Source organism: Hipposideros armiger, unplaced genomic scaffold (assembly GCF_001890085.2).
Source record: "Hipposideros armiger isolate ML-2016 unplaced genomic scaffold, ASM189008v1 scaffold_403, whole genome shotgun sequence".
Classification (NCBI taxonomy): Eukaryota; Metazoa; Chordata; class Mammalia; order Chiroptera; family Hipposideridae; genus Hipposideros; species Hipposideros armiger.
In genome coordinates this window covers 1,291,776-1,317,809 of record NW_017731753.1, presented here as the reverse complement: position 1 = coordinate 1,317,809, position 26,034 = coordinate 1,291,776, and the positions used below count along the sequence as shown (strand labels likewise).

Genomic DNA, 26,034 nt, shown 5'->3' with positions numbered 1-26,034 from the left:
GACTGAAGAACAAAAGGACAGCAACTTGTCTGTTCCCCTTCCCCCAATTCCCCAGCACTGTTCCCAACCCCCCAATTCCCCAATAAAAATCTTTATAAAAAAAAATGAGCCCATTTAGTAATAATGACAAAATAATAATTTTTTTTTTAGCTGAGCCATCCTGCAATAATTTTTTTTAGCATGCAAGCAATGCATCATCAATTTTTAAGTTCAATACAGGATACAAAGTAGAAATGAATAGTCTCCTTGCCTCTCCACCCCACTTCCAACTCCCACACTCCAGTCCCAGAAGTAATTAACAGCTTGTTATCTATCTCTCCAAATATATATAATAGATATTAATATATTAATATATAATAATTAAAATAATATTACTAACATATATTGATATATAATAATGAATACTATGTTACTATATTAATCACATAAATATGTATATATGCAATATAATATGTATGTAATCCTTCTGAAATATAAGCAGTGTCATATTTTGCATCCCGTCCTAGAATCTGCCATTTCTACTCAATACTATATGAAAGCCTTGTATTGAAAGTCCAAGTGTTGAAAATTTGACAGACAATATACTGTGAACGACTTTGGATGTTTCATTAAAAACTGTCTTTACTTACTAACCACATGATCTTAGTCTAGATACTCAGTTTCTCTGAGCATGTGCTGTCCTATCTGTAAAGCGAACAGGGCTGTTTTTAGCATCAAATGAAACACATGGTGGAGCAATTGGCCATAGGGGACACTCAGAGAATGCCTGCTCCTTCTACCCTAAGTGACAAGGACACTGTGAACTGTACCAAGTGAAAACATACACATAAAGACATGAAATGGTAATGCTTAGGGAGAAATATGTTCTATCAAAAACGAATTTAAGAAAAGTGCAGTAAATGAATGAGAGAGGATTTTTTTTAAATAGCAGAACCTGAATCTGAGTATTTTAGAATTGTGTAATACACATCTATTAATACGCTGTAGTAAGTTGTATGTATCATTGCTTGGTTACAGTGATGTTACACAGTTTAACCAATAATAATAAACTGGACAAATAAAATAGAGCACAATTTTGAGAAATGTGTTTAAATTTAAAATGAATGCATAAATAATATAATGGCTATAGAAATTAGGCAAACATCTTTAAGATTCTTGCCAGTAAAATTTTCACCCTATAAACTATGTGAAAATCTTATCCCTGGGGAGGAAAGACTTCTATGATGAATGAGAAATAAAATGTTATACTATGTTATTGGCAGAAAGGCGTTTGCAGCCTTCATATATGGTTTACATATGGCAATATACCATATTTCCCCATGTGTAAGACGCACCCTTTTTCGAAAAATTTGGGGTCTAAAAACTGGGTGCGTCTTACACAGTGGTTGTAGATTTTTTTACTTGCATTTCCCACAAGTGATGAGAAATTGTATGAATTTTATGATGAATAAAACTTGAATTCAGGGCCGGCCGAGTGGCGCGATGGTTAAGAGCTGGCTTGGGATGCCAGAGGGCCCCGGTTCGGACCCCACATGTGAGGGCCAGTGACACTGCCCTCCGCGGCTAGGATGCTGAGCAACGGCTCAACCTGGAGCTGGGCTGCCGTGAGTTGCTGGTGACGGCGTGGGCTGCAGCCCCTGTGGCGGTGGGTTGCCATGGGCTACCGTGTGTAGCCAGCAGCCAGCGTGAGCGGCCAGCAGCTGCAGTGAGCGGCCGTCCAGAGGCCGGTGACTGAGCTGCCTCGCCCGGGAAGAGCGCAATGATGGTGCCAACTTGGGCCAGTGAAGCAACGTCCTCCACAACTAGACTGAAGAGCAAAAGGAGAGCAACTTGTCTGTTCCCCTTCCCCCAATTCCCCAGCGCTGTTCCCATCCCCCCAATTCCCCAATAAAAATCTTTAAAAAAAAATTATTCAATAACTTTATGCAATACATTTTTTTCAAATTTTGGGCCCCAAAATTAAGGTGCATCTTATACATGGGAACGTCTTATACATGGGGAAATATGGTAATTAAAAATTTAAAAAACGAGCAAAGCTCTGACAAGTGTGTAATGTTTTGCTGCTTTCTTTATTTGTATTTAATTCCCTGAAGTGCACAATTGTATTGGCTATAGCTACTAATCCCTGCAGAAAAATTTTATTTACAAATTTCCATTTTATAAATGCTTCTAGAAGTACTAGTCCATTAGTGAGCCTTCCTGGCTTTGCCTCATCAACAAATTTTTGTTTCTTTTTTTAATGGAAAAATTTTAAATTACACAAAAATAGAGAGAGGAGTCTAATGAGCCCACATATACCTACCCATCACCAGCTTCAACCATTATCAACATTTTTTTCACTCTCATTTATCTGTGTCCTCAGCCGCTTTATTTTATTCTGTTTATTTTTTACTGGAGAATTTTAAAGCAAATCTCCAAATTATATGAATTTCACTCATCAATACTTCAGTTTCATCAACAAATTTGAGCAGCATCCATTCACTTGTTCAGTACCTACAATAGGCCAGCTACTGTGCTGAAGACACACAGGTGGGTAAGGCTTGTGTCCTGCCCTTGAAGCTACGAGGGGAAGAATTTGTAGTGTCATCCATATGTTATAAAAAGGGTTAAACAGGTCAATGGAGCCCAGGACAGAGCGCCATCATAGTGCCCAACCAGAGACCTAACCCTTGATCTAGCTGGGAATGGCATCATGAAACCTGAGAAGCTGACCTAGAAAAACTCAGGATTGAGAGAACTCAGCAGGGGTCCCAGGTAAGTCCAAGGGAATGGCGAGTTCACTGGCAGAAGGAGAAAGAGGTCATGGCAAAGGAAATGGACAGGTAAGGAGAGAAGTTGGGGAAGAAAATGGGTACTGGCAAAGCTTTTAAGCTCTTCTGACCATAATGTATATCAAATATTTTTAATTGCTGTCATTTCATAATATGCAGGTAAAGGATAGAGTTATTCTGAGGCATGGTAAACTGTTGGGACAATATATAAGGCACTCTAAATACTATGTTTTGACCTTGACTCAATCCCTTACATCAGAACCTTGTTTTTCAGTACATAGGGGATAGCCAGATTACAGCTCTCTCTCCCATGGAGCAATGCTTAGAATGTAATGCATCATTCATATGTTCATTCATCCATCCATTCATTCAACAAATACTTGAGTGTATACAATATGCCAGGTACTGTTTATTTGCTGGGGACACAGCAGTGAACAAAACAGGCACGAACTGCAATGAAGCTCATATTCTGATAGGAAAGACACACAAAATAAAGGAAACATGGAAACATATAATATCAGAGGTAAGTACTATTAGGGAAAATAGAGTAGTTTCAGAGTATAGAGAAGATTGGAAGCCCTCTTTTGTATAAGGTAGTAAGAAGAATATATCACTCTTCCATGTGCATCATCTAACAGGGAGCTGTTTCATTTGATTACTAAGAAAGCGGAGGAAAAAGAATATTGTAGATAAAATTGTTCACTGACTAAATTTGTTATCCAATAAAAATGAAGGAAATTTACCTGAAGGCACTATTCTTTTCCATTCCTTTGGAACTGTTATCTTCCATTGCTCTCCTTACCACCTTTAGCCAGCCTCTGTTCCTCTAGCTTGGGTAACGATGGTAATGGCAGTAGTGGGGACGTGGTGGTAATGGTGGTGATGGCCTTGGTGGGGATTCCACATAGTTGATAGAACAGCTGTCTGTGGAATGTTTACTACATCACCTGGAACCTCAGTCGGAACTCACTTTGTGATTCGGATGGACTGTTAAGCAGTAAGGTCACAAATTGTATTAAATAACAAACTTGTCTTTGACATTTCTGAAAGAAGGCTTACTCCTTAAATATAAGCCTTATGCCTGCATAATAGGATAAAAACAAAATAAAGGGAGTAACTATCAAGTGAGGTTTTTTTTTATTATTATTAAGTCGTAGCATTTCAAAATAGTTATTTCAGGAGGTTATCCTTAATATACTTAATCCTTAATATACAATCATATATGCCTTTCCACTGACATATATCTCAAGCCATTTCTCTAGGACACTCTCTCTTACCTGCCCTGTAGAACCTGCCCACCCCATCTTGCTGTTCTAAGTCATGGCCTGAAAATGATAGACCTTCTACGGGCTGTCTTTTTGTTTCTTGAGCCCGCCTTCACCCCTGGCCATTATCTTTAGTTCATAGGTTCTTCATCCACAGCTGCATTCCACCCTCTCACCCCAGGCTAGATTAGAACTAGAGGCCTGGAGCAACTTGCTTGCACAATGAAGAAGTCAGGACAAGCCCAAATGCTTACTGGACATCTCCATGGGGATATATCTTTACCCCAAATCAACATGTCTAAAATGGAACCCACTACCTTTCCTCCAGAATCTTCTCCCACCATTAATTTGGCTAGGCTGGAAACTGTATTTCCCAGAATCCCTTGCTTGTATGGTTTCCCAAAACAGGAATCTGAGAATACTACATCTGAACACCGTCATGGTTCAACGAGATGACCACAGAGGCAGCGCTGCCTAGGGGGCTTGAGCTTGTCCTTGCTCCCTCCACTCTGCATTTAACTCTTCCTCCAGGCTGCAGGTAGGCCCTGCTGACCAACAGCAGCCTCGACCCATCAGCAGATGCCTGCCTTTGGACCCACCAAGGCACTTGCATCCTTTAGACTTCCCTTTGTGGGCCACTCCGGTGGTCGGACACCCTCGGCTTCTCAGACTGACTGGTTAGGGATTTCTCGGGTTCTTCACTTCCCCTCCCCAGATGGCCAATTGCCCAGCTCCTCCTACAAACTAGGTACGTAAGGTCTAATTTCAACAATACATTTTTTATTCCATAATTGCTAGGTTTCGGCTTTATTCACTGAACCCTATCTAGCCGAAACAGGCACCACTACCACCACCCTCTCCTCCCTTTCAGGATATATACATTCATCATTAAGGCCCATCAGAGCTCTCTCTTCAATGTCCCTCTAATCATCCACTTTCTCCTTCCCCACAGCGATCACACTAGTTCAGGGTGCCAAACTATTTTGCCGGATGTAGCACCACCGGCCTCCTAGCTGCCCCACCCACTTTCAGTCTGGTTGCCTCAGTGCATTCCCCTTGGAGCAGCCAGACGTGATCCAACTGCCTAAGGCTTGTTAGAGGCTTGCCCTAGTTCTTGGGATAAGTTCCTTACCGTGCTTGACAAAGCTCTGCCTCCTTGGCTTCTGCTAACGTCTCATCATTGCTCCCTCACCCCATTCCAATATTGTGTAGAGCCATTAAACAAATCGTGGCCAGTCTGGTAGGAACGGGATTTGATTGTTTTACACTGAATGTCTTATTATTCAATTGCTTTTTCATTCACACCACGTATGCATGTACTGCATACTTCTTTCCAGCAGCTGCATAGTCCCCGTGCCACTGTGAGCATGTGAAGAAGTGAGGCATCTCCTTCAAGCAAGCACTGAGCCTCCTGAGGCTTCAGCTCCCTGGGGTGGGGCATCTTACATGGCTGCTGTGTGCTCATATCTCACCTCCACATGCAGCCCTCAGGCCGGATGGTGTTTCCGGTAGTAGGAAAACCCCCTTACAGAAGTGAACCAGTGACTTAATGTCAACTTCTTTCCAGAGAGGCAAAAATAGAGAAAACATCTTCCATATGAAATTCTTCCCAAGGGAGAAGGTGGGTATATCTCTACATGGATGGATTCTCAGTAGATTGTCTTCCAAAGTGTATTTGTTGTCGGTTCATTTTGTTTACCTATTAATTGATTATTTTATTTATGCTATTTTATTGACTTAACAACGTGTTGCACTTTTGTTTATTTATTTGATATCCAAATAATGCATTCTCTTTTTTTTTTCTTTTTAATATTCAAACAATAAAAAAGGTATGCAGAGGAAAAGCAGAGGCCTTCCTCTCCCCAAGGTAACCGCCGCCAAAAATTGGGTATGTATTGTTCTAGACTGGCTTCTGTGGCTTTTCATATATACATGAAAACATAGACACAATCTATTTTTAGATTTAGGCTTAATTTGCATACAGTCAACTGCACAAATTTGAAATGTATAACTTGGTGGATTTTTATATAGGAACATACTTGTAGGCTTCATTAAGCCCTGTTTTCTGTATTTTAAAAAATAACTTGGCAACATAATCCTATTACTATTTTGTAAATGTTGTCTGTCATTAGTACGGGGTGGGGATTTTTCAGGCTAGTGCCTATCAAGCTACCCCATTCTTTTTAACTGCTCTATTACATCCCATAGTAAATGTAAAGATGTAACAGATTATTTCACAATTTACCTATCATGATGGAAATTATTTTTCTGTTTTAATAATTAACATTACAGTGAACCTGGACACATGTGTACCGGCCTCTTTGTCCACATGCTGGTGTTTGTTGGATGTCCAAACTACAGAAAGCCTGCATGCCGAGTGGAACGAGCAAGGTCTTAGGAGCAGGCAGGCTGAACTCCAATCCCAGCTGGCTGGTGCTTTTCGATTAGCTCACCCAGTTCAGGCCAACATTTTGTCAGCTGTAAAGTAGAGATAATAGTAATCTTGCTGGGTTGGTATGAAATTAGAAACGTCTATCAAATACTGAGCACAGTGTATGGGGTAGATTCTCAATAAGTAATAATTTTTATTGTTAATATTAACCTGGTAATATTATTTGCTATCCCCACATTTCACAATCCTCTTTGCACTTGTATTTCCATTAAACAATCTTTCCCTGATCTGCTTTCATCTATTTGTATTTTTCTGCTCACTTTGGGTCCTCCCTTATGCCTACATGTAACCTCATCACCCTAGCTCCACCTCACCTTTACCTATGCACACACACACAGACATAAGTATTTATGCGAGCACATACGCACATGCGCGCGCGCGCGCACACACACACACACACACACACACACACACAAAGTAACCTGAAGGNAAAAACACAACACCTTTAAAATCCCACCACACTGAGAGCATAACCTTCCTCTGATGAATGAAATGTCTGCTTTCAACGTCGTTTGAGGCGAATCATCACATCGGGACCAAAACCGTTTGCGCACCACATTGTTGTAAACAATCCACTTTTCATCATCAGTTATCAGTCGCTTCATAAAAAGGATCGTGTTTTCCTCACGTTTAATGAGCATATTGCAGACATTTATACGTGCCGTCAAATGAACTTCTTTGAGTTCATGCGGAACCCAAATATCGAGCTTGCTTACGTATCCCAGCTTCTTCAGGTGGCCATGAATGCTTGAATGGTGGATGTTCAATGTTTCTGCAATCTCTTGTGTCGTGTAACGTGGGTTTGACTCCATCAATGCCTTTATTTTGTTGTCATCAACCTTGGTGGGCCTCCCTGACCAAGGAGCGGTTGTCGAGATCAAAATCGCCGCCACAGAATTTTGTGAACCATTGTTGGCACTGATGTTCTTGTAGAGCATTGTCACCGTAAACTTTATGCAACTTTTCACAGGCTTGACACGCATTCTTCCCTTTATGGAAAGAAAACAGTAAAATATGGCAAAAATTCACAGTTTGGTCTTCCATCTTCAATTTGTTGTAAAATCTCCAAAACTCAACCAAATCGCTCAATTTTTTTTAAATGAAGCTAGAACTGTCAACTGTCAAATGACATAACAATCACATAGATGCGAATGACTCTAGTACTTCCAAAAATGAACTAGTGCCATCTGTCACAAGCTTGTGTCATGACTTTTCCGACAACCCAATAACTCAGGCTAACTTGGCTAAAACTCTTTTACCCCTGGGCTTTTCTTTTTGTCAAGCTCCTAAGCTAGAATTTCAGCACTGAAGGTCAAATGAATTGCTTCTTGAAATAAACGCCAAATATTTAGAGAAGTGAATACATGCCCATAAAACTGAGGCATGAACTATTGTTTTCTTTAAGATGAAACTGATGCTACTTGGCCAGTGAGCACAAGTGTGAGCTATTGCCAGAATAACTGACCAACAGACCAACTGTACAACTATATTAACAATACTCAGAGAACTTTCCATTCTCCTGGAAAGGGGTCGTGTGAGAAATGGTGTTTTTTTTTGTTTGTTTCATTCAGATCTAAACAAATGTAATATATTTGCTTTGCCTTTGTCAACAGCTGTATTGCTACCCATTTAGAAAATTTAATATTGTTTGCCCACATTATTTCATGTATGTGCCTCCTTGAAAAATAGTGAGTTTTTTGTGTGTGCCTGTGATCTGCATTGAAACTATGGTTATTGATCATTTCTTAAGTTGGTCAATGAAATTTCTAGGCATTAATAAGTCACTAAATAATTCTGGGAGCATAAGAGGCTTTGCTATCAGCAGTAAAGAATGTTATGGTATAACCTGGCATTGTTCAGTGTACATACCAGTGTTTGCAATGTGCAGTACTCCAGAAATTATTTGTGGCATCTTCTGAGAAGGCAACCTCTCTGCCCAGCCATCGTGATCAATGATTCTTCTCCAGTTGGCATAGGGACTTTTAATGTGGCCTTCCAATATACACGTAACTGCAGAACAGCCACTCCATCGAACCCTGGATATTTCATTCCTGCCAAGCCGTAAAAGCCTATCCATTCTCCAAAATGCTTTTGCAAAGGCTTTGTGTATGTTCTCGTACTCACGCGTCAATTCTTTTGTTCTTTTCTTTAGAGAAAAGCAGCTTTCTATAACTCTGTATTCTTCCCTAAACACTGTATGAAAGGAATGGATCAGTTTTTCCTCTTCAGGGGTCATGTGGTAGGAACGATCGTATCTGGAAAGCTGATGGAGAAGAAGAACAGGGAGTTCCATTGATGTCAAGTCTGCGGCTGAGGCACCATGATGCCCGTCAAACAAACCAAAAAAGCACACGTTGGGTTTATTGCCAAAATTGTTCACTACAGTGAATTTGTCATTCATGGCAACCCTCCATGTAGAATTCCTGTCTTCACAAATGGCTACTCCTTTAATTAATAGATGGCAGATGGTTTGAGAATATATGGAACTGCTGTTAATGTTATCAGTAATCTTATAGTATGCTGGTACTTGTCTCTTCAAAAGTAGCTCGAAAGCATTATCGATGCTCCGTAGGACTTTTTCAGTGAATGTGAAAGATGACAATAGTTTAGTAATTATAAGCTGCCTCTGAGCAGCAATCGCTGAGGGCCCTGGTTTCTTTTCACCCATACACTGAAACTCCAGTGTGGCCAGAGCTACATGTTGCTTTTTATGGAGGAAAATTCCAGGCAGGTCAATTTCATGCTGGCATATGGAGCAGGGAAATGTGATCGCTTGACCACAGCTCTGCTCGTGATAGTCCTCAGGGTCTCTTAGTGGTGTCTCTTTCTTCTTCCTCCTAAAATGCTTTCTTCTAGATGGAAGTGGAATTTCCCCATCTGACTCAGATGGCGGTCTTTTCTCAATCCATGCCTTTGATTCCCAAAACACTCTGCAAACAGGAGAAAAGATATTTACATGCCAAGAATGATGCAATGAAAACCTCTTCAAGCAGGCCCTTATCTCTGCAATTTGCTTTGGCTCCTCACGATTTTATATAGGCCTAGAGTTGAATATCATGAGGCATCGGTCTGTGATTTCCAAAGAACACAAACATGGTAAGGGCTCAATCAATTGGTGATTGACCTCTGTGTATGACTGAATGAAGTTAGGCAAAACCTCCACCAAGTCAGCTACACATCTAAGAATACTCAGAGAAATCAGCACAGTATTTTATCCCAGGCATGTGAAGGTACCTGCTTGAGACCTAGGAATTTGATTTCAAATATGAGCATAATTATTTTTGTACTCCATTTTGTCTTGCTTGAAATACTTTTGTCCTAAATAATGGGCTTGCAAGAAAATGATTGGGAGATGCCAAAACAAAGCAAAGTAATGAAAAGAATTGATAGTAAGAGCAATATTTTAGGACTATAAAAGTCAAGAGGTATGGGCTAAGGAAAGGGAAGGACAGATGGGCAGCTAGGTGTGAATTTCGGGAGAGCTGGCACCCTTTCTTATACTCTTTCCTACCAGAAGCATCTAGAACAGTACTCAGCACATGGGGATATTTTTATTCATTTTATGCACAATTCCTAGGTCGTGGGATCTTTGCAAGGGCCTAGGGAAATGTTAGAGACCTGTAAAATATGCTTTGGTTATAAAATATTTTTAAACCTGGAAAGTCAAAGTGAGTAGCTTAAAATGCTTATGAAGTGTGACATTTTGAAAACTAGTTTACTTAACTCATGTATCAATTCTATTTGACATGGGTATATTTAATGTATTAGACTAGAGCCCACAAGGACTTAAAACATCTCAGGCATAATAATAGGTAGTCAATAGGTATGTTGATGGTTCTTGAGATAAGAAATGAGCCTAGGGCCGGCCGAGTGGCGCATTGGTTAAGAACTGGCTTGGGACTCCAGAGGACCCCGGTTCGGATCCTACATATGAGGGCCAGTGACACTGCCCTCCACAGCTAAGATNAGAGGAAGATTCCATTCATGTGAAGTGCATAAACTCGCAAACTAAATAACACATTTTTAGGATGCAAACACGTGATAAAATGATAAATAAAAGCAAGGTAATGATAAACCAATCTCCAAAACAGCACTTATCTCAGAGAGGCCAGGGAAATAAATGGAATTGAAGTCTTCAAGGTAATACTCACTAGAGGATGAATACGTTATTCTTCATAATATTCATAATATAATATTTTGTATATACATTTAAAATGTTACTTTGTGCCTGTTCACTATTGTAAAAATGAATGAGGCAGCATTGTTTACAGGGCTCAAAAATGAGTGATTAGTTTACTAAATGAGTCATAAGCACACTGAAATACTATAAAACTTATACAAACAATCCAATTTATTTATAAAGAAGTCGACTAAATGTTTGATGAAAAAAAACAACTACAGAACAGCATAAATAGGATGAACCATTTATGTAAAATTGTATAGATGTATAAAGAAATAGCTTAGAAATATGTTTACCAAATTACTAGCCTTAGTTTTTCTTTGTAAGAAATTTTTACTTTCTTATTTTTGCTTTTGCATAAAGATTTTAAAATGAGAATGTATCATTTCCCCACAAGTAATTAGATATTTTCAAATTAAATAAATCTATGCCTTTTTTAATATTTTTACATAAAAACTGTCATGTATTTTTAAATTTTTTGAAAAAATAAATCAATTTAAAAGAAAAGTCATAGAAAATTGTACTTGCTTATTATTAAAGTGGAAAAAATAAGCAAGCAAGTGAGCTTTTAAGTGAAAGTGTTCTTTTCCTCCTTCCTCAATCCATCGTCCAAAGATAGACTCACTGGATGACATGAATCCTTTCGAGTCAGAAAACAAGTGGATTATATTTCTTTCACATATTCTCATATAGATACTGTTCTATAATTTGCTTTTTCACTTAGCAATAATATTGTTGACACTGTTTTATATCAGTTCATATAGATCTACCTTATTCTTTTTTTTTTTTTTTAGTGTTTTTCTTTTCTTATTTTTTTGTTTTGTTTGTGTGTGTTTTTGTTTTTTGGGTTACCTTATTCTTTTAGATAGCTACAAAATATCCCATTGTATCAGTATACAAAAAGTTATTTAATGTTTTCTGTATTTATGGAACTTCAGTCTGCAACAACAAAATCCTTGTGCATATATCCATAAAGGTAAACTCCTAGTAGTGGAATTCCTCTGTCAATGACTAAGTTCATTTTGAATTCTTCAAATTTATTCAACAAAACCTTATTGAGGACATACTCTGTGCCAGGCACTATTTTTAGCACTGGGGATTCCATGTGAAGAAAACAAATTCCTTCCTGCAAGGAGCATCCAAACGCTCAAAATATTGCCCCCTATACCTTTTATACCAATTTACACCATTTTTGAGCTTTATTTCCTCTATCCTGATTAATAACAAGAATAAAAGAAAAAAATTAGGATTTTAGTGCTATTTATTTTGCATTTTAAATTAAGAGAGATTGATATTTTTATAAATGTTTGTTAGGGCATGAGACCTTCTTTTCCTCTGAAACTGATGATTCAGATACTTTTTTTTCCTATTGTGTTGTTGGTCTTTATCTCACTGATTAGAAACCAGTCTTCTATAATAAAGTAAACTTTTAACATATGTGTTACTTTTCTGTATTGTTTATTTTTTAATATGCATGCATAATTTCTCTGAAATCAATAAAATTACTTTAAAAATATAAGTAGCCAATACAATATTGAAGGAGAGGAACAAAGTTGGAGGACCAATGCTACCCAACATCAAGACTTATCATAAAACTACAGTAATCAAAACAATGTGGAGTTGGTGAAAGAATAGACAAATGAATCAACGGGACAGAATAGAGAACCCAGAAATAAACCCACACAGATATAGTCAACTGATCTTTGACAAAGGAGCAAAAACAATTCAATGGAGAAAGGATAATCTTTTCAACAAATGATACTATAAAAACTGGATATGTTAAAAAAAAGAGTCCAGACATAGAGCTTACATTTTTCACAAAATTCATTCAGAATGGTTTAAATACTAAATGTAAACCACAAAACTATAAAACTTCTAAAAGACAACATAAGAAAAAAATCTAGGTGACCCTGGGTTTGGTAATGACTTTTTAGACATGAAAGCTCAATCCATGGAAGAAAATTTGTTAAATTGAACTTCATTGAAATTAAAAACATCTGCTCTGCAAAAGACACTAATGGAATGAAAAGGCAAGCCACAATTTGGGAGAAAATATTTGCAAAGCACATATCTGACAAATGACTAGTATTCAAAATATACAAAAGACTCTTAAAATTCAACCAAAACATCCCCAAACAACACAGTTTAAAAATAGGCATAAGATATAACCAGACATTCACCAAAGAAAGCACAAAAATGGCAAATAAGCATATAAAATGATGCTCATTAGAGAATTACAAATTAAAACAACAATGAGACACTACTACATACCTATTAGAATGGCTGAAGTGCAGAACATTGACACCACCAAATGTAGGAGAGGATGCTGAGCAGCAGGAATCTCACTCATTCCTGGTGGGGATTTAAAATGGCACAGCCTCTTTGGAAGACAGCTTGGCAGTTTCTTACAAAACTAAACATATGTTTACCATATGATCCAGCAATTACGCTCCTTGGTATTTACCCAAATGAGTTGAAAACTTGTGTCCACACAAAAACTTACACATGAATATTTAAAGCAGTTTATGCATAATTACCAAAACTTGGAAGCAACCAAAATGTCTTTCAATAGGTGAATGGATAAATGAACTTGGTACATTCATACAATGGGATATTATTCAGTGATAAAAAGAAATGAGCTACCAGGCCATGAAAAGACATGGAGGAATCTCAAATGTCTATCACTAAATGAAAGAAGTCAATAATATTATAATAACTATATATGGTTCTAGGCGGGTACTAGACTTATTGGAGGTATCACTTCATAAGTTATATAAATGTCTAACCACTATGCTGTACACCTGAAACTAATGTAATGTTAAATGTCAACTGTAGTTGAAATTTTTTTTGTAATTATAAAAAGGAGATATAACAATATAAACATAAAAAAAAGGAAAGAAGCCAATTTGGAAAGAGTACATATTGTATGAATCCAGCCACATGACATTCTGAACAAAGCAAAACTGTGGAGATAATAAAAGGATCAGTGGAGCACAGGGGATTTTTAGAGCAGTAAAACTATCCTGTATGATGTTGTAATGGTGGATCATGTTATACATTCGTCAAAACTCCTAAAATGCACAACACAAAGAATGAACTTTAATGTAAACTATGAATTTAGGTAATAATGTGTCAATACTGGCTCATCAATTGTAACAAATGTGCCACACCAATGCAGGATATTAATAATATGGAGAGAAGGGAGTGAGGGGGCATACGGAAATCTGGACTTTCTGCTCAATTTTTCTGTAATCCAAAAACTGCTCAGAAATAGTTTATTATTTAAGTTTTTTGTTTTTTGTTTTTTGGGTTTTTTTTTTTTAGTCGAGCCATCCTACCACCTGTTGGCAGCTCAGCAGCAGCTCAGCTCGGGCTGGGCATCGAACCGCTGTTGTTCAGAGCTCGCACTCTTGAGCGAGCTCTTAACCAACTGAGCCACTCGGCTGGCCCTATTTAAGTTTATTAATTAAAATATATATTTGTGTGGGTAAATAGAAACATTCCAGGAAAATATCGTTTTGGAAGTGTATCCAATAATTTTATTTTTCTAATTCATGTCTAAAGCAAATAAACAGTAAAGGTTGTAGGAAAATAGAAGATTGACTATATTGGGAAGGCTGACAGTAAAAGAGAAGAATTCCTTTCCTATAAAATGGCTGTATCAATTATTCATTTTATATATTGAGCATCTACAGGAGTAGGCACTAGACCCACAGGCCAATGGCAGGTCTCTACCTTGAGGAGTTCAGTGTCATGGGGAAGATAGACATACAGGTGCATTACTGGATAATAACAATGTCAGTGCTTACCGTGTGCAGGAAACGGTTTCTAAGCATTCCATCCACATTATCCCACATCCGTACAATGCTGCAAACAGACTCTATTAACCCATTTTACAGATAAGGACATTGAAGCTCCGGTAGGTGAGTTAACTTGCCTAGAGGAAGTGGCAGGGTTGGGAATCAAGCTCAAGTGTGTTGACCAGAAAAATGGCTAACTTCTGTTATGCCAGGGACAGAGGTAAAAATCAATTCATTTTGGAAGAAGAGGACCATCAGTGATTCATATTGCTTAAGGAAGTAGGATTCTTTTCTTTTTATTATTAGTTTCAGGTATACAAAACAATGCAATAGTTATCCTTTTCACCCCTCACAAAGTGACAACTCCCCCCTCCCCCAAGGAAGTAGGATTCTTACTACTTGAAACTTTTGAAGTTCAAATACATTCACCAGCCATTTCTCTCATTTTCACTCTTCTTGCCTTTTTCCTACGGGAATACATTCTTTGGCTTGTCATTCTCCCAACTAAAGGTCAGTCAACCTCATGTGGCTCAGTGGAAAGGTGGCCAGACTAGAAAATGCTGAAAATCAACCTCTCTAGTAAGCTAGAAAATGTTGAAAGTCAGCCTCTCTAGTGGGCTGCCCTTGTTCAGCTTAAACCTGCTCGTCAAATTCAAGTTTACTGGATGTTCCACAACAACTATGATCATAAAAGTTAAGGCAGTAGACAGCAGTCCCATGGAAGAGAGTTATATTTAGTAGTCCTTTAGGATCTGTCTCTGGATTATCACTGAGACTCCAGTACAGGCTGTTACTGTTTGAGGGCTTCTGGGCCTGCGGCAGAGAAAATGGAGTGGGTGGTTTGCTGACAGTTTTTATAAATACCCCAGTATTTACTTAATGGCAGAAACACACAGAACACACAGAGCATTAGAGGAAAGAACACAGCTTAGCTCCATTCATCCTCTGGGCCCTGGACCAAGCTCTTCTCGTCTGTTCTGAGGATCTGCCTCTGGAGCCAGCTGCAGCCCTGTGTCTGGGGGAAGTCACCTGCCGGCCTGCTGGAGGAGGAAGGAAGGAAGGAACAGGGAACAATGAACCCTTTGTTAAAAGCCAAGTTTTTTGTTTGTTGGTTTGGTTTGGTTTTTTAAGTTAATTTTCTGATCATGTCACTCCTCTGCTTAAAACCTTTGGTAGCTCATCCCTGCTTTTAGGATAAAGGTCAAAAGCCCTAATATGGCAGACAAGGCTCTGCGGAGCCTGCCTCTTGGGTTTCATCTCACCCCACTTTCCTTTTCACTGAAGTTCCTCAAACATGTCCTCACACTGCCCACCTCAGGCCTGTACATGCTATTTCCTCCCCCTTGAATGTTTTTCCCTTCATTGTCACTAATGCTAATTCATTCTTCATTGTCCAGCTAAAAACATCTCTTCTACAAGCTGAACTTTAGCACCGTCAGAAAGATAGTTCCCAGTGCCTCACACAAATCCTCCATCTTTATCAAACACCGTCCTAACTCGTTATACTTTACATTTATTCAACTTTCGAATGATATATCTATATGATTATTTAATTAATGCTTCTCTCCCAGTTCTGTCTTGCTAGCCATTATAAACATTTTAACCCTAGAGCCAATGCATAGACTTAGAGTAGATATTCCTGCCATGTAAGAAGAGCTCTATCGGGCGGCCTGGTGGCTCAGTTGGTTGGAGTGCGTGCTCTTAACAACAAAGTTACCAGTTCGATTCTTGCATGAGGAGGGCAGAGTGCAACTAGACTGAAAACGGCCACTGGACTTGGAGCTGAGCTGTGCCCTCCACACCTAGATTGAAGGACAATGACTTGACTTGGAGCTGATGGGTCCTGGAAAAAAACACACTGTTACCCAATAAAAGTTTATTTAAAAAAAAAAGAGTTCTATCAATATTTATTAAATAAATAAATGAACAAATGAAATAAGTGAGCACTTAAATATTTAGTTTTTAATGAGTGGAGTAAGAAAGATCCCAATTCTTTACCCTGTTTTTCAGTTCTTAGCAGTGCCCCACTCTGAAGACACACATTCCAGGAGCCGGCCAATAGTAGGATAGGACTAAAGAGAAAGGAGAGTGGAGAATCAGAAACTCTTAGACTTCGCCTGGAGCTTGGCCACCAAGCAATCTGACCCTCTGCAACCGTGCTGTCCAATGTGGTAGCTACTGGCCACGTGTGCTACTTAAATTTAAACTAGTTAAAATGAAATACAATTCAAATTTCAGTTCATCAGTCTCAGTGACCACATTTCGCATGCTCAGGGGCCACACGTGGTGGTCAGGGGCTTCTACATTGGACAGAACCCATGTAGAACATTTCTATTATCACAGAAAGTTGTACTGAATAGTGCTGCTCTAGACTAAAACATCTCTTCTGCACAGAACATAGGATTCTCAACAGGATGAAAGAAGAAAGCCCACCTTCCCTTCGGCTTTCAGATCAGGAGGTTGGGGAGAGAGGCACTGCACCCACTACAGTTATTGCCTCTATCACAGGTAATCCCGGGTTCTTCATCTGTAAACGGGACTCCCAGGTGCTCCTTATTGGGGTTCTTAGGAAGATTAAGTTAGTTACAACACCTGGTCAGGCCCTTCATGCTCAGTAAACAGGAGTCAGTCTCTGGCTGAGAGTTCAAGTAGTAAAGAGCAGGAGAGACGCACGTTCCTTATTGTTAAGATGGGACTAATAATGTCAACATCCTGGTAAGGATCACATAGCTATTTTGCCAAAAGGGCAGAGCACAGTGCCTGACATGTACTAAGTACCGGAAAATTGTTGACTTATCCTTATTTTATTATTGTTGAGTGCTATAACCAATATGAATTTCTCAAGAATCACCTCAGAAATGGGATCCCAGCTGTGTAAACATTCCAGGTATGTGCCTGAAGATGTGTGGGTATGGCCAGTAGAGCTAACTTCCTAAAACTTTCGCTTGGTTCTGCTGAGGGCTGGCAGCCCACCCCGTGAGTCAAAATGTGAGTAAGAGTCAGTTCAATTTCTGAGTTGCCCATGACTTCTCAGTAGGCCAAGAAGCACCTGATGGAGGTGTCAGAATTCTACTAAAAAGTGTTGGTCACCTTAAACAATTGAACTTTTATCTAAGTTTTCTATTTGGACTCAACCAAATTTCTCTAATGTCTCCTCCTGTGAATTGTGCTGGCTCTGTTTTCTTCCAAATTTTAGACTTGTTTCCATCAGGCAACCAAATTCCAAACAGGATATGTATGTTTGTCTTTGGAGGGAGAGAAAGAAGGGAGGGAAATGATGTGTAATCTGATGTCAAGTTAAAAGCAAGAGAAGGAAAGTGGGGGTGGCAAAAGGAGATCGCTAATATTTATTGAATACCCATCATTTACCAGACAAATTTTCTTTTTCTTTTTATGGAATTTCTTTTTTCTTCTTTTTTAAGTTTTAAAGTAATACATGTACATGGTCAAATGTAATTGTATTTAAAGTGCACACATTTTGAGTGTATTTTCATCCAAAAAATGTGAATGACAGGAAATGTAAAAAAAAATGCAAAATTAAAATTATTTTTTATGTTTTTAAAAACTGTTATCTTCTAAAAAAAGGACATATCAAAATGAAAAGGCAAAATGAAGTTATAATCACTATCAAATTTTTAGCTAAATATATTAAAATAAGCTAAGTATTTTATCATTTTAGAAAATTCAATAAGTCTTTTAAAATAATTTTTTTAAACTGTTCACAGTCTTTGCATTCAATGTTCATCTTTTTGCCAATGAAGGAAGTTAAAGTTGCACTTCCCATATGTAATGTTTAGATCTATGTACATATAAATTTCAGGATAAAATGAATTGTTTAATATTACAAAATGTTCCTCAGACACTGTGCAATGTCAGTGAATACTGTGCTAATTTATGGGGATCTTCAAAAGCATGAATTGGAACACAAAGAAAAGCAAGAAAATGGCTGCTTGGCAGTCTGGGAAATAATACTTTGTTATGCAAGAATCTTTTGCATTCATGCTAAGAAGGAGGATTTGACAAGTTAATTAATTTGTCTTTTCTCTTACCTAAGCATTCCTGCCACTCAAATCCTGCTCTCCTAAACGGTGCCTCTCTCAAATGCAAAACTTCTCTCTATTCTGATGCAGGCGCCTTCTGCTTTGAGGAACGAGGAAGTGTGTCTCCCTGGGGCTTGATACAGTTAAGTAGAAGGGTGAATGTCTACGTGTACAGAGTTGCCTTGTCTGGAGCTCATACCAAATGACAAGTGACAGAGATGGCCCCCTCACCCCGTCTCTGTTTTTCAGTGTTTCTGACATCAGTAACTCTCTAAACTATGGGTCCCAGACTAGGGCCTCCTCATGCCTGAGGCTAAGGGTGATGTTGCTTTAATTACTAAGTAAAGAACATGCAATCTTAAATTGGGTAAAAGACTTTTTGAAAAGCATTGCAGTGAACTTTCTGTAGAGTGAAGTATAAGGTCATACTACAAGGCACTCCTCCAAACATTTAACGCCGATGGTTTAAAAATTAAATGCAAAGAGAAAATTTTAGTAAGATGGTGACTGCTACCTCATATTATCTAAGCAATTGATTGAGTTGTAACAGGGACTTAATTGTGAAAGATAAGAACAGTAAAACTCAAAGATCACGTACATGGGTTAGGCAAAGAGGTTTTAAATGGGACAAAAGAGCACTAAACATTAAATGATAAATCAGACCAATAAAAGGGCTTCTGTTCATCAAAGGACACTATTAGGAAAGTAAAGTCAAGCTACTCACTAAGGAAATATTTGCAAGACACACGAGGCCTGACAATTAAGATCACGAATTTGTTGCAACAATGTTGCTAACCTTTTTTGATATCAGGGATTATTCATTATGAGTTTTCACCAACTGGACAAGCAGTTAACCAAGTTTACTATATATTTAGAAGTGCTGAAAAGGCTGCGTATATCCATTGAAGGATTCAAATCCGAAATGTAAATTGAAAATGTATCACAAATCAATAAGAAAAAGACAAACTAATTTTAAAATGGGCAAAAGATTTAAACAGGCATTTATTTCACAAAAGAGGATATCCAAAATGCCACTAGGCAAATGAAAGTGTGTTCAATCTTATTATGCATGTTGCAAAGGCTGATTAAAACCACAAATAGATACCACTGTACAACCACAAAAATGGTGAAAAATAAAGAGATTGATGATATCAGAGTTTGATGAGGGTGTTCAGCACTGTCATTTTCATACCTTGCCGATAGGTGTATAAGTTGGTACAATCACTGTGCAAAACTGGCACTATCTATTGAAGCGCAATGTACACTTTTCCTATGACCCAGCACCCATCCTCCTAGGTATATACCCTGGAGAAATGAGTGTATATGACCAACAAAAGGCATCATAATCATATTCATAGCAACTTTATTCATAGTAGTAAAAAACTGGAAATGTTCATCAGTAAGAGAATGGATAAATGAACTGTGGTATAGTCATATAATGGAATACTACACAACAACACAAATAAGTGACATACGGCTACATAGAACATGATGGATGTCATACACTTAATGGTATTCAACAAGGGTCTATGCTGTGTGATTAAGAACAGGCAAGACTAATCTCTGATGAGAAAGCCAGAGTAACAATTATCTTAGGGTACTGTTGAGGAAGCGGCAAAAGGAGCTGTCTTGGGTGTTGGGCATAGTCTATGTATTGATCTGAATGTTGAATAGCTAAGTACATGAATGTATAAATTCATTAGCTGGACAATTAAAATCAGTGCATTTAACTAAACATGTTATATCTTGAAAAGAAAAAAGTTTCCAAAAAAAGTATAAATATTCTAGAACAGAGAGACAAAGGAATAAAAACAGCTGAAAATACAAACATCATGGACTCTGACTCTTATTTTTTTCTTTCTTTCCTTTTTTCTTTTGGTGTGAAAGAAACACAAATGTCTATTTTTTTAAATTGACATAAAATACCATTTCAATGTAGTCATCGTTTTTCATTATAGACTTTCAAATAATATTAAACTCATCCTGACTAGATATAACTCATTTGTTGCAAATGTTTCACGTTTTATAGATTTAAGGCCTTTCCTCAATGGAGGACTAGGTAAGTAATGAATTAGATCTTCTCTGAAAGAACTACTTAAGGGCACATTCAGGGAGAAAAAAAAAAAGATTGAAGTACAGTGCAAGAAATGGTGAGCATAGGAATTGTTAAAATATGTTAGCATAAGTGTTAAGTATGTTAATTCACTATTTACTGCATGTTATGGACAGAATTGTGTACCCTACCCCAAATTCATATGTTGAATTTCTAAACCCTAGTACCTCAGATGTGATTATATTTGGAGGTATCATTCAAAAGGTCATTAAGGTTAAATGAGGTCATATATAACTGGTGTCCTTATGAAAAGAGGAGATTAGAACACAGGCACATGTAGAGGGAAGACCACGTAAAGACATTGGAGGAAAATGGCCAACCCTGCCAACACCTTGATCTTGGACTTCTAACATTCGCACTGTGAGGAAATAAATGTCTGCTATTTAAGCCATCCAGTTTCTGGTAATTTGTTATGGCATTGCTAGCAAACTAATATATGACAGTAACATAAGAAGTTGGTTTGTGTCATAAAAAAATATACAGCAAAACAACATTAACAAGCAAGAGGGGAGTGTTTGGTGGGTAGTTATAACTGGCTAATATCCTGCTTGGTTTCCAATCATGTAAGAGAAAGAAGTGTTCTTTTCCAGAACACTATACCTTGGCAGAGCTGAGTAGTTGCAATAGAGACTATGACCCACAAAGCCTAATCTACAATCTAGTCCTTTACAGTAAAGGTTCACACAGCCCTTCTCTACAGGGTTTATTTTGTAAACGTTAAAAAACTTGAGCAAGAAGGACACAAGGATACTTGGGAAATGAGATAAAGAGGGATATGAAGGAGTATTTCTTAAACTAATAATATATATATATATATATATGAGATAAAGAGAGATATGAAGGACTTCTTTAATTATTATATATATTATGACTGGCCAATGAAAACAAGAAAATCTGGTTAGTGAATTTAGACATTATATCCCTCACCGCATTTTTCTATGTGTTTGTAATATACCAATATACAGATTTTTGTGTTTTGGGAAAATATCATGTTACTATACACAAATATGTCTGTGCTTTGGGATGATATCAGTTACTCTCGTATAGTTCCCGCGACTCATTCCTGCCGCAGGGCCTAACAACAGTATGGGAGACTTCTTTCCATTTTTCTTCTTTGGTTTCTTTACCCAAAGTGGTTGCTGATACATAACACCTACTTCATAAGTTGAAACACCCTGCTCTGAGCTTTGATTTTAGACCTAGAGGGCCAGCTGCTGTGCTCAGCCAACCAGGGCTTAACTTTAAGGAGTGGAGGTAGTTGGTTTGCCCATATAAGGGAACCCTAAACTTAGAAAACCTGTCCTGATAATCTTTTTTCTTAATTTATGAAATTATGTGTATGAACATTTTCACAGGGAATTAGAATTCCTCTTAGGTTTTTTTTTAAAAAAAACTATTATCTGGCACTAACAAGAGTAAAATTCATGATATTCAGATTGTTACAGAAAATCTAGGTCATATAAAAGTTTGCTTCTTTGGAAATTTTATTTTCTTCTATAATTTTCAAGTTGCTTGAAGAGATAGATACTCACATATTGTTTTGGAAAGGCTGTCAGCCATTTAGACTGAGTTCAGAAGAAAGGAGACTTCATTTCTTCTACTTTGTGCCTTCATTATAAATGGTAGGTAGGCTGGTAAAACAAGCACATGTGTTAGTATTTAAAACAGAAAACAATGGGGAAAAACCCTCTCTCTCTACAAGGGCAATGCTCAGTCAACACATATAGGCCTATTATTTTCCTATTCTCCATATTAAATATGGAAAATTGTTATTAAGAACAACTAAAAATAAAAATGAACAAAGTAGGGCCAGCCGAATGGCTCATTTGGTTAAGAGCTCACTCAAGAGTGTGAGCTCTGAGCAACAGGGTCGCGGGTTCAATTCTCAGCCTGAGCTGAGCTGCCAACAGGTGGCAGGATGGCTCAGCTAAATAAATAAATAAACAAACAAACAAATAAATAAATAAATAAAATGAAAGAAATGAATAAAATAGCACTAAAGGTATTTGGGGCCAACCATGTTGGGGTGGGGGGGGATTCTGAGGGAGGGGGAGGCAGGGTTCAGGCAGCAAAGCAGATGCAGAGGGCCTAAGGCAGGAAAGAGCTTCCTGAGTTTGGCTGGAGTACATACCACACGGAGAAAGGCCAGGAGAGGTGGGTCGTCCCAATCAGGTTGTAGAGTTGAGATTGTATTTTAAGTGTTATGAGAAGCCGCTGGAAGGTTTCGAGCAGGCAATTATGGAATAAGTTTTGCATTTACAGTTTTAAACCTCTGTACTACTGTGAAGAGGGGACTGCACAGCAAGGGTAAAAGCACAGGGACCGGTTAGGAAGTCTCTGTCAGGAGTCAGGATAAGAGATGATGGTTATGGAGACAGACATGAACAGATCGAAGCTAGAGTTTACAGGCAGAAATGACTATTAGTGTTTATTGAGAACTTTCTTTGAGTGAGGAACTGGGAGAAAAATAAGTTTTATTCTCAAGGGTGCCCAGCGAAAGGCAACGACTTTTAAGAATTTGCTGTGTGTCTTTCTAAATCTTTCTCTTGTTTTTGCATTTTTATATGCATTATTGAACACATACAGAATTGTGCTTATATGCCAATGAGTTTGCATTTGACATACATGGGATTACACTGTACAGGGGTTCATTCAAGAGTATTTCTTGGAGCTCTATCTATGCTGTTACATTTATATAAAGGTCATTCTTTGTAATAACCTCATAATAGTATAAATATGCCAGAGGTAACCTCCAGTGGTCAACCTAATTTGTATAATTCCTACTCCCCATGCACTTTATTTTGTAATTGTGGTTTCTCTTTACCTTGATAAATTGTAAATACTTTGTAAACTAAAACATTGCCTTTTATTTTCCTGGTACCCATTTCCTAAAAGGGCTCTGGACACAGGAGCTAACTGCTCACAACAGCATGATTTAGGAAGTCTCCGAATCCTTTGCCCTTGAAATGTCCTTGCCTGGTGCTCAGAACACACTTTGAATAGGCCTTGAAACTCTAGGCCTTCAGGCTAAGGCAGTATGTCATTTGGGTGCCCTGAGCAAGAAAATAATGAAAAACAATGTTCTGTTGATGTCACAAGCCATTCACCATTCAGACAGTGATGGTTTTCAGGGTGTATTGAAATGAGGTTGTTTTCTTCTTCAAACATCCTGCAAATAGCCTGCAATCTGAATTCTGGGAGTGGCTTTGGGAGGGGGAGGTGATGGGTGAATTAATAGTAAAGCTGGGTTCTCCCACAACATTTTATTATGGGAAACTTCAAATACAAAAAATTTGGAAGAATTGTGCAGTGTGAACACTTCTATACCCACTACCTAAATTCACTTTTTTTTAAAAAATAAATTTTTATTGGGTAACAGTGTGTTTTTTCCAGGACCCATCAGCTCCAAATCAAGTCGTTGTCCTTCAATCTAGTTGTGGAGGACACAGCTCAGCTCCAAGTCCAGTCGCCATTTTCAATCTAGTTGCGGGTTGTTCAGAGCACGCACTCTAACCAACTGAGTCACCTAGCCGCCCCCTAAATTCATTCTTATCATTTTACACTACTTTATCGTATATCTGCTCATCTGTTCATTTGCCCATTCATAGATGCATTGATCCATCTTATTTTTTGATGCATTTCAAAGCACATTGCAGATATCAGGGCACTCCACACCTAAACGTTCAGCATAAGAAACATTAACTAGAGTTCAATATTTATGATTTTAAAAACATATTTGAGGGAAATTTATATCCTGTGAAATGCACAAATATCATGTGGACCAATTCACCAGTTCTACAAATGCCTACGCGTGGAACCCAAACCCCTATCAATATCTGCTAACATCATGGTGTTAGATTTTGATCGGGCGATCACAGCCTTTAACACTCCCATTCTGCTTTGGCAAGAATGCCAAAAAATCTGCAAAGCATCTCAGCAGAGTCAGGAGGGAGTAACAGTGGTAAAGTGAAGCACCACAAGCTAAAGGAAGCATCCAGCCAACTGGTCTAATGAACCTGATGAGTGAGTGTTTGCCATTTCAGACTTTCAGATTGGACTCAAGTTGGGAGAGGATATTTCCTTTTACGTTGTCTACTGTCATTGTTCAGATGTACAAACTTTGAAAACGGTTTCATTTTTACATATCACTCTGCATTAAAAAATCAAAAGAATGTAGAGAATCTAGAAAAAAAGAAAATTAACTGGCCAAAACAGGATGGGAAGGGGACTATTTCCAGGGAACAGCACGTTCCTTAATGCTTCTGGCTGGATTTGGGTGAGAGTTAAACGGCATGCAAAGAATTTGATAATATGCACATTATGACCTGCATTACATAAAAATGATCACTCACATGACGAAAGCACGGCATTTGTGAAGGGTCCTGAGGAAAAGCCCTGGGCTTTAAAAAACTGCTTTAGAAAGAATGACCAAGGGTGCACAACTTTCAAATGAAAAACTGAAAAGTTCATTCCGTATTACTCAACACCACCCTCACTGTCATCGACAAAGAAAACGATAGTTTTCAACAGTTTAAATGCTGACTTGAGATTTTTTTTTCCAGTTTGAGCCAAAATCTGTAGTCATTTTTTTGGGTGCTTAATTTTTTTCATGGTTAATATGTATGCTGAAAGTATCAATTTTGAAAATTATGGAACATTATAGAAAAGAATATAGCAAGATTATAATCCCACCATAGCGAGATGAGCCCTATTAACAAACTTTTTGTATTCAAACTTTTCCCACTGCGCAGTTTTCATTTTGACAGTGCTTTTAGACAACCGTTTTTGTGTATGTGTGTTTGTGTGTTTTTACAACCAGCACTTTCAAACAAAAATTACAGAATTATTGTCTTTTTTTCCCCCTCTGGCAGATTGGATCCAAAAATTACTGTAGGAACAAAGCGTTCTTAATTACAAAAAAAAAGTTGGACAGACAAGTATTTAAAAAGAGAAACAGAAAACATTACGCCTTTATTTTGGTGAATTAGCAACAAAGAAAAGGATTAGCATGGACGGGTACTTTTAAAAAATATTTATTTTCCTCTGGCTCCCGCTAGGGTAGAGGAAGTTCTCTGTTCCGAGAGAGGGTGGAACAGAGTGGAAGAACAAATGACTGGGAGTCCCCCCCCCCGCACCCCACCCCCGGCTTGGGAGTGCGGGGGGTCTGCTGCAGGGGCTGCGGAGATGGAGGCGGCCAGCAGGTGCCTGGGCTCCAGCCCCCTACCTCCCCGCCCCCATCCCTCACCTCCTCCCGAGCTTGGCCTCGCCCCCTGGCGGGTGAGCGCTAGGAGTAGAGGCGCGGGGGTGGGAGGGGTGCAAACCCCGCGGGCAGCGGGAAAGAGGCCGAGGGGGGCCTCCCGGCTCTGGCATCGCGGAGAGGTTGGCACCGCCTGCACGCACCCTCAGTCCGCAG

The 26,034-nt window shown here is 38.4% G+C and overlaps 1 protein-coding gene and 1 long non-coding RNA gene across 2 annotated transcripts in view; one reads left to right on the top strand and one right to left on the bottom strand.

The window, feature by feature from the left end:
• The window catches only part of PP2D1 (protein phosphatase 2C like domain containing 1), a 40,822-nt gene extending 14,831 nt beyond the window's left edge, over positions 1-25,991 (bottom strand). The window contains exons 1-2 of the mRNA XM_019663740.1: positions 25,867-25,991; positions 8,358-9,418 (exon numbers count right to left, since the gene is read on the bottom strand). Of these exons, the coding sequence (XP_019519285.1) occupies positions 8,358-9,418; positions 25,867-25,991 (1,186 nt within the window). The remainder of the gene's footprint in view (positions 1-8,357; positions 9,419-25,866) is intronic.
• LOC109393992 (uncharacterized) lies at positions 5,414-6,696 on the top strand. The gene is made up of 3 exons (XR_002126367.1): positions 5,414-5,657; positions 5,866-5,924; positions 6,329-6,696. It is a non-coding gene; the product is annotated as an uncharacterized LOC109393992 (long non-coding RNA).
• Positions 25,992-26,034: the final 43 nt, after the last annotated feature.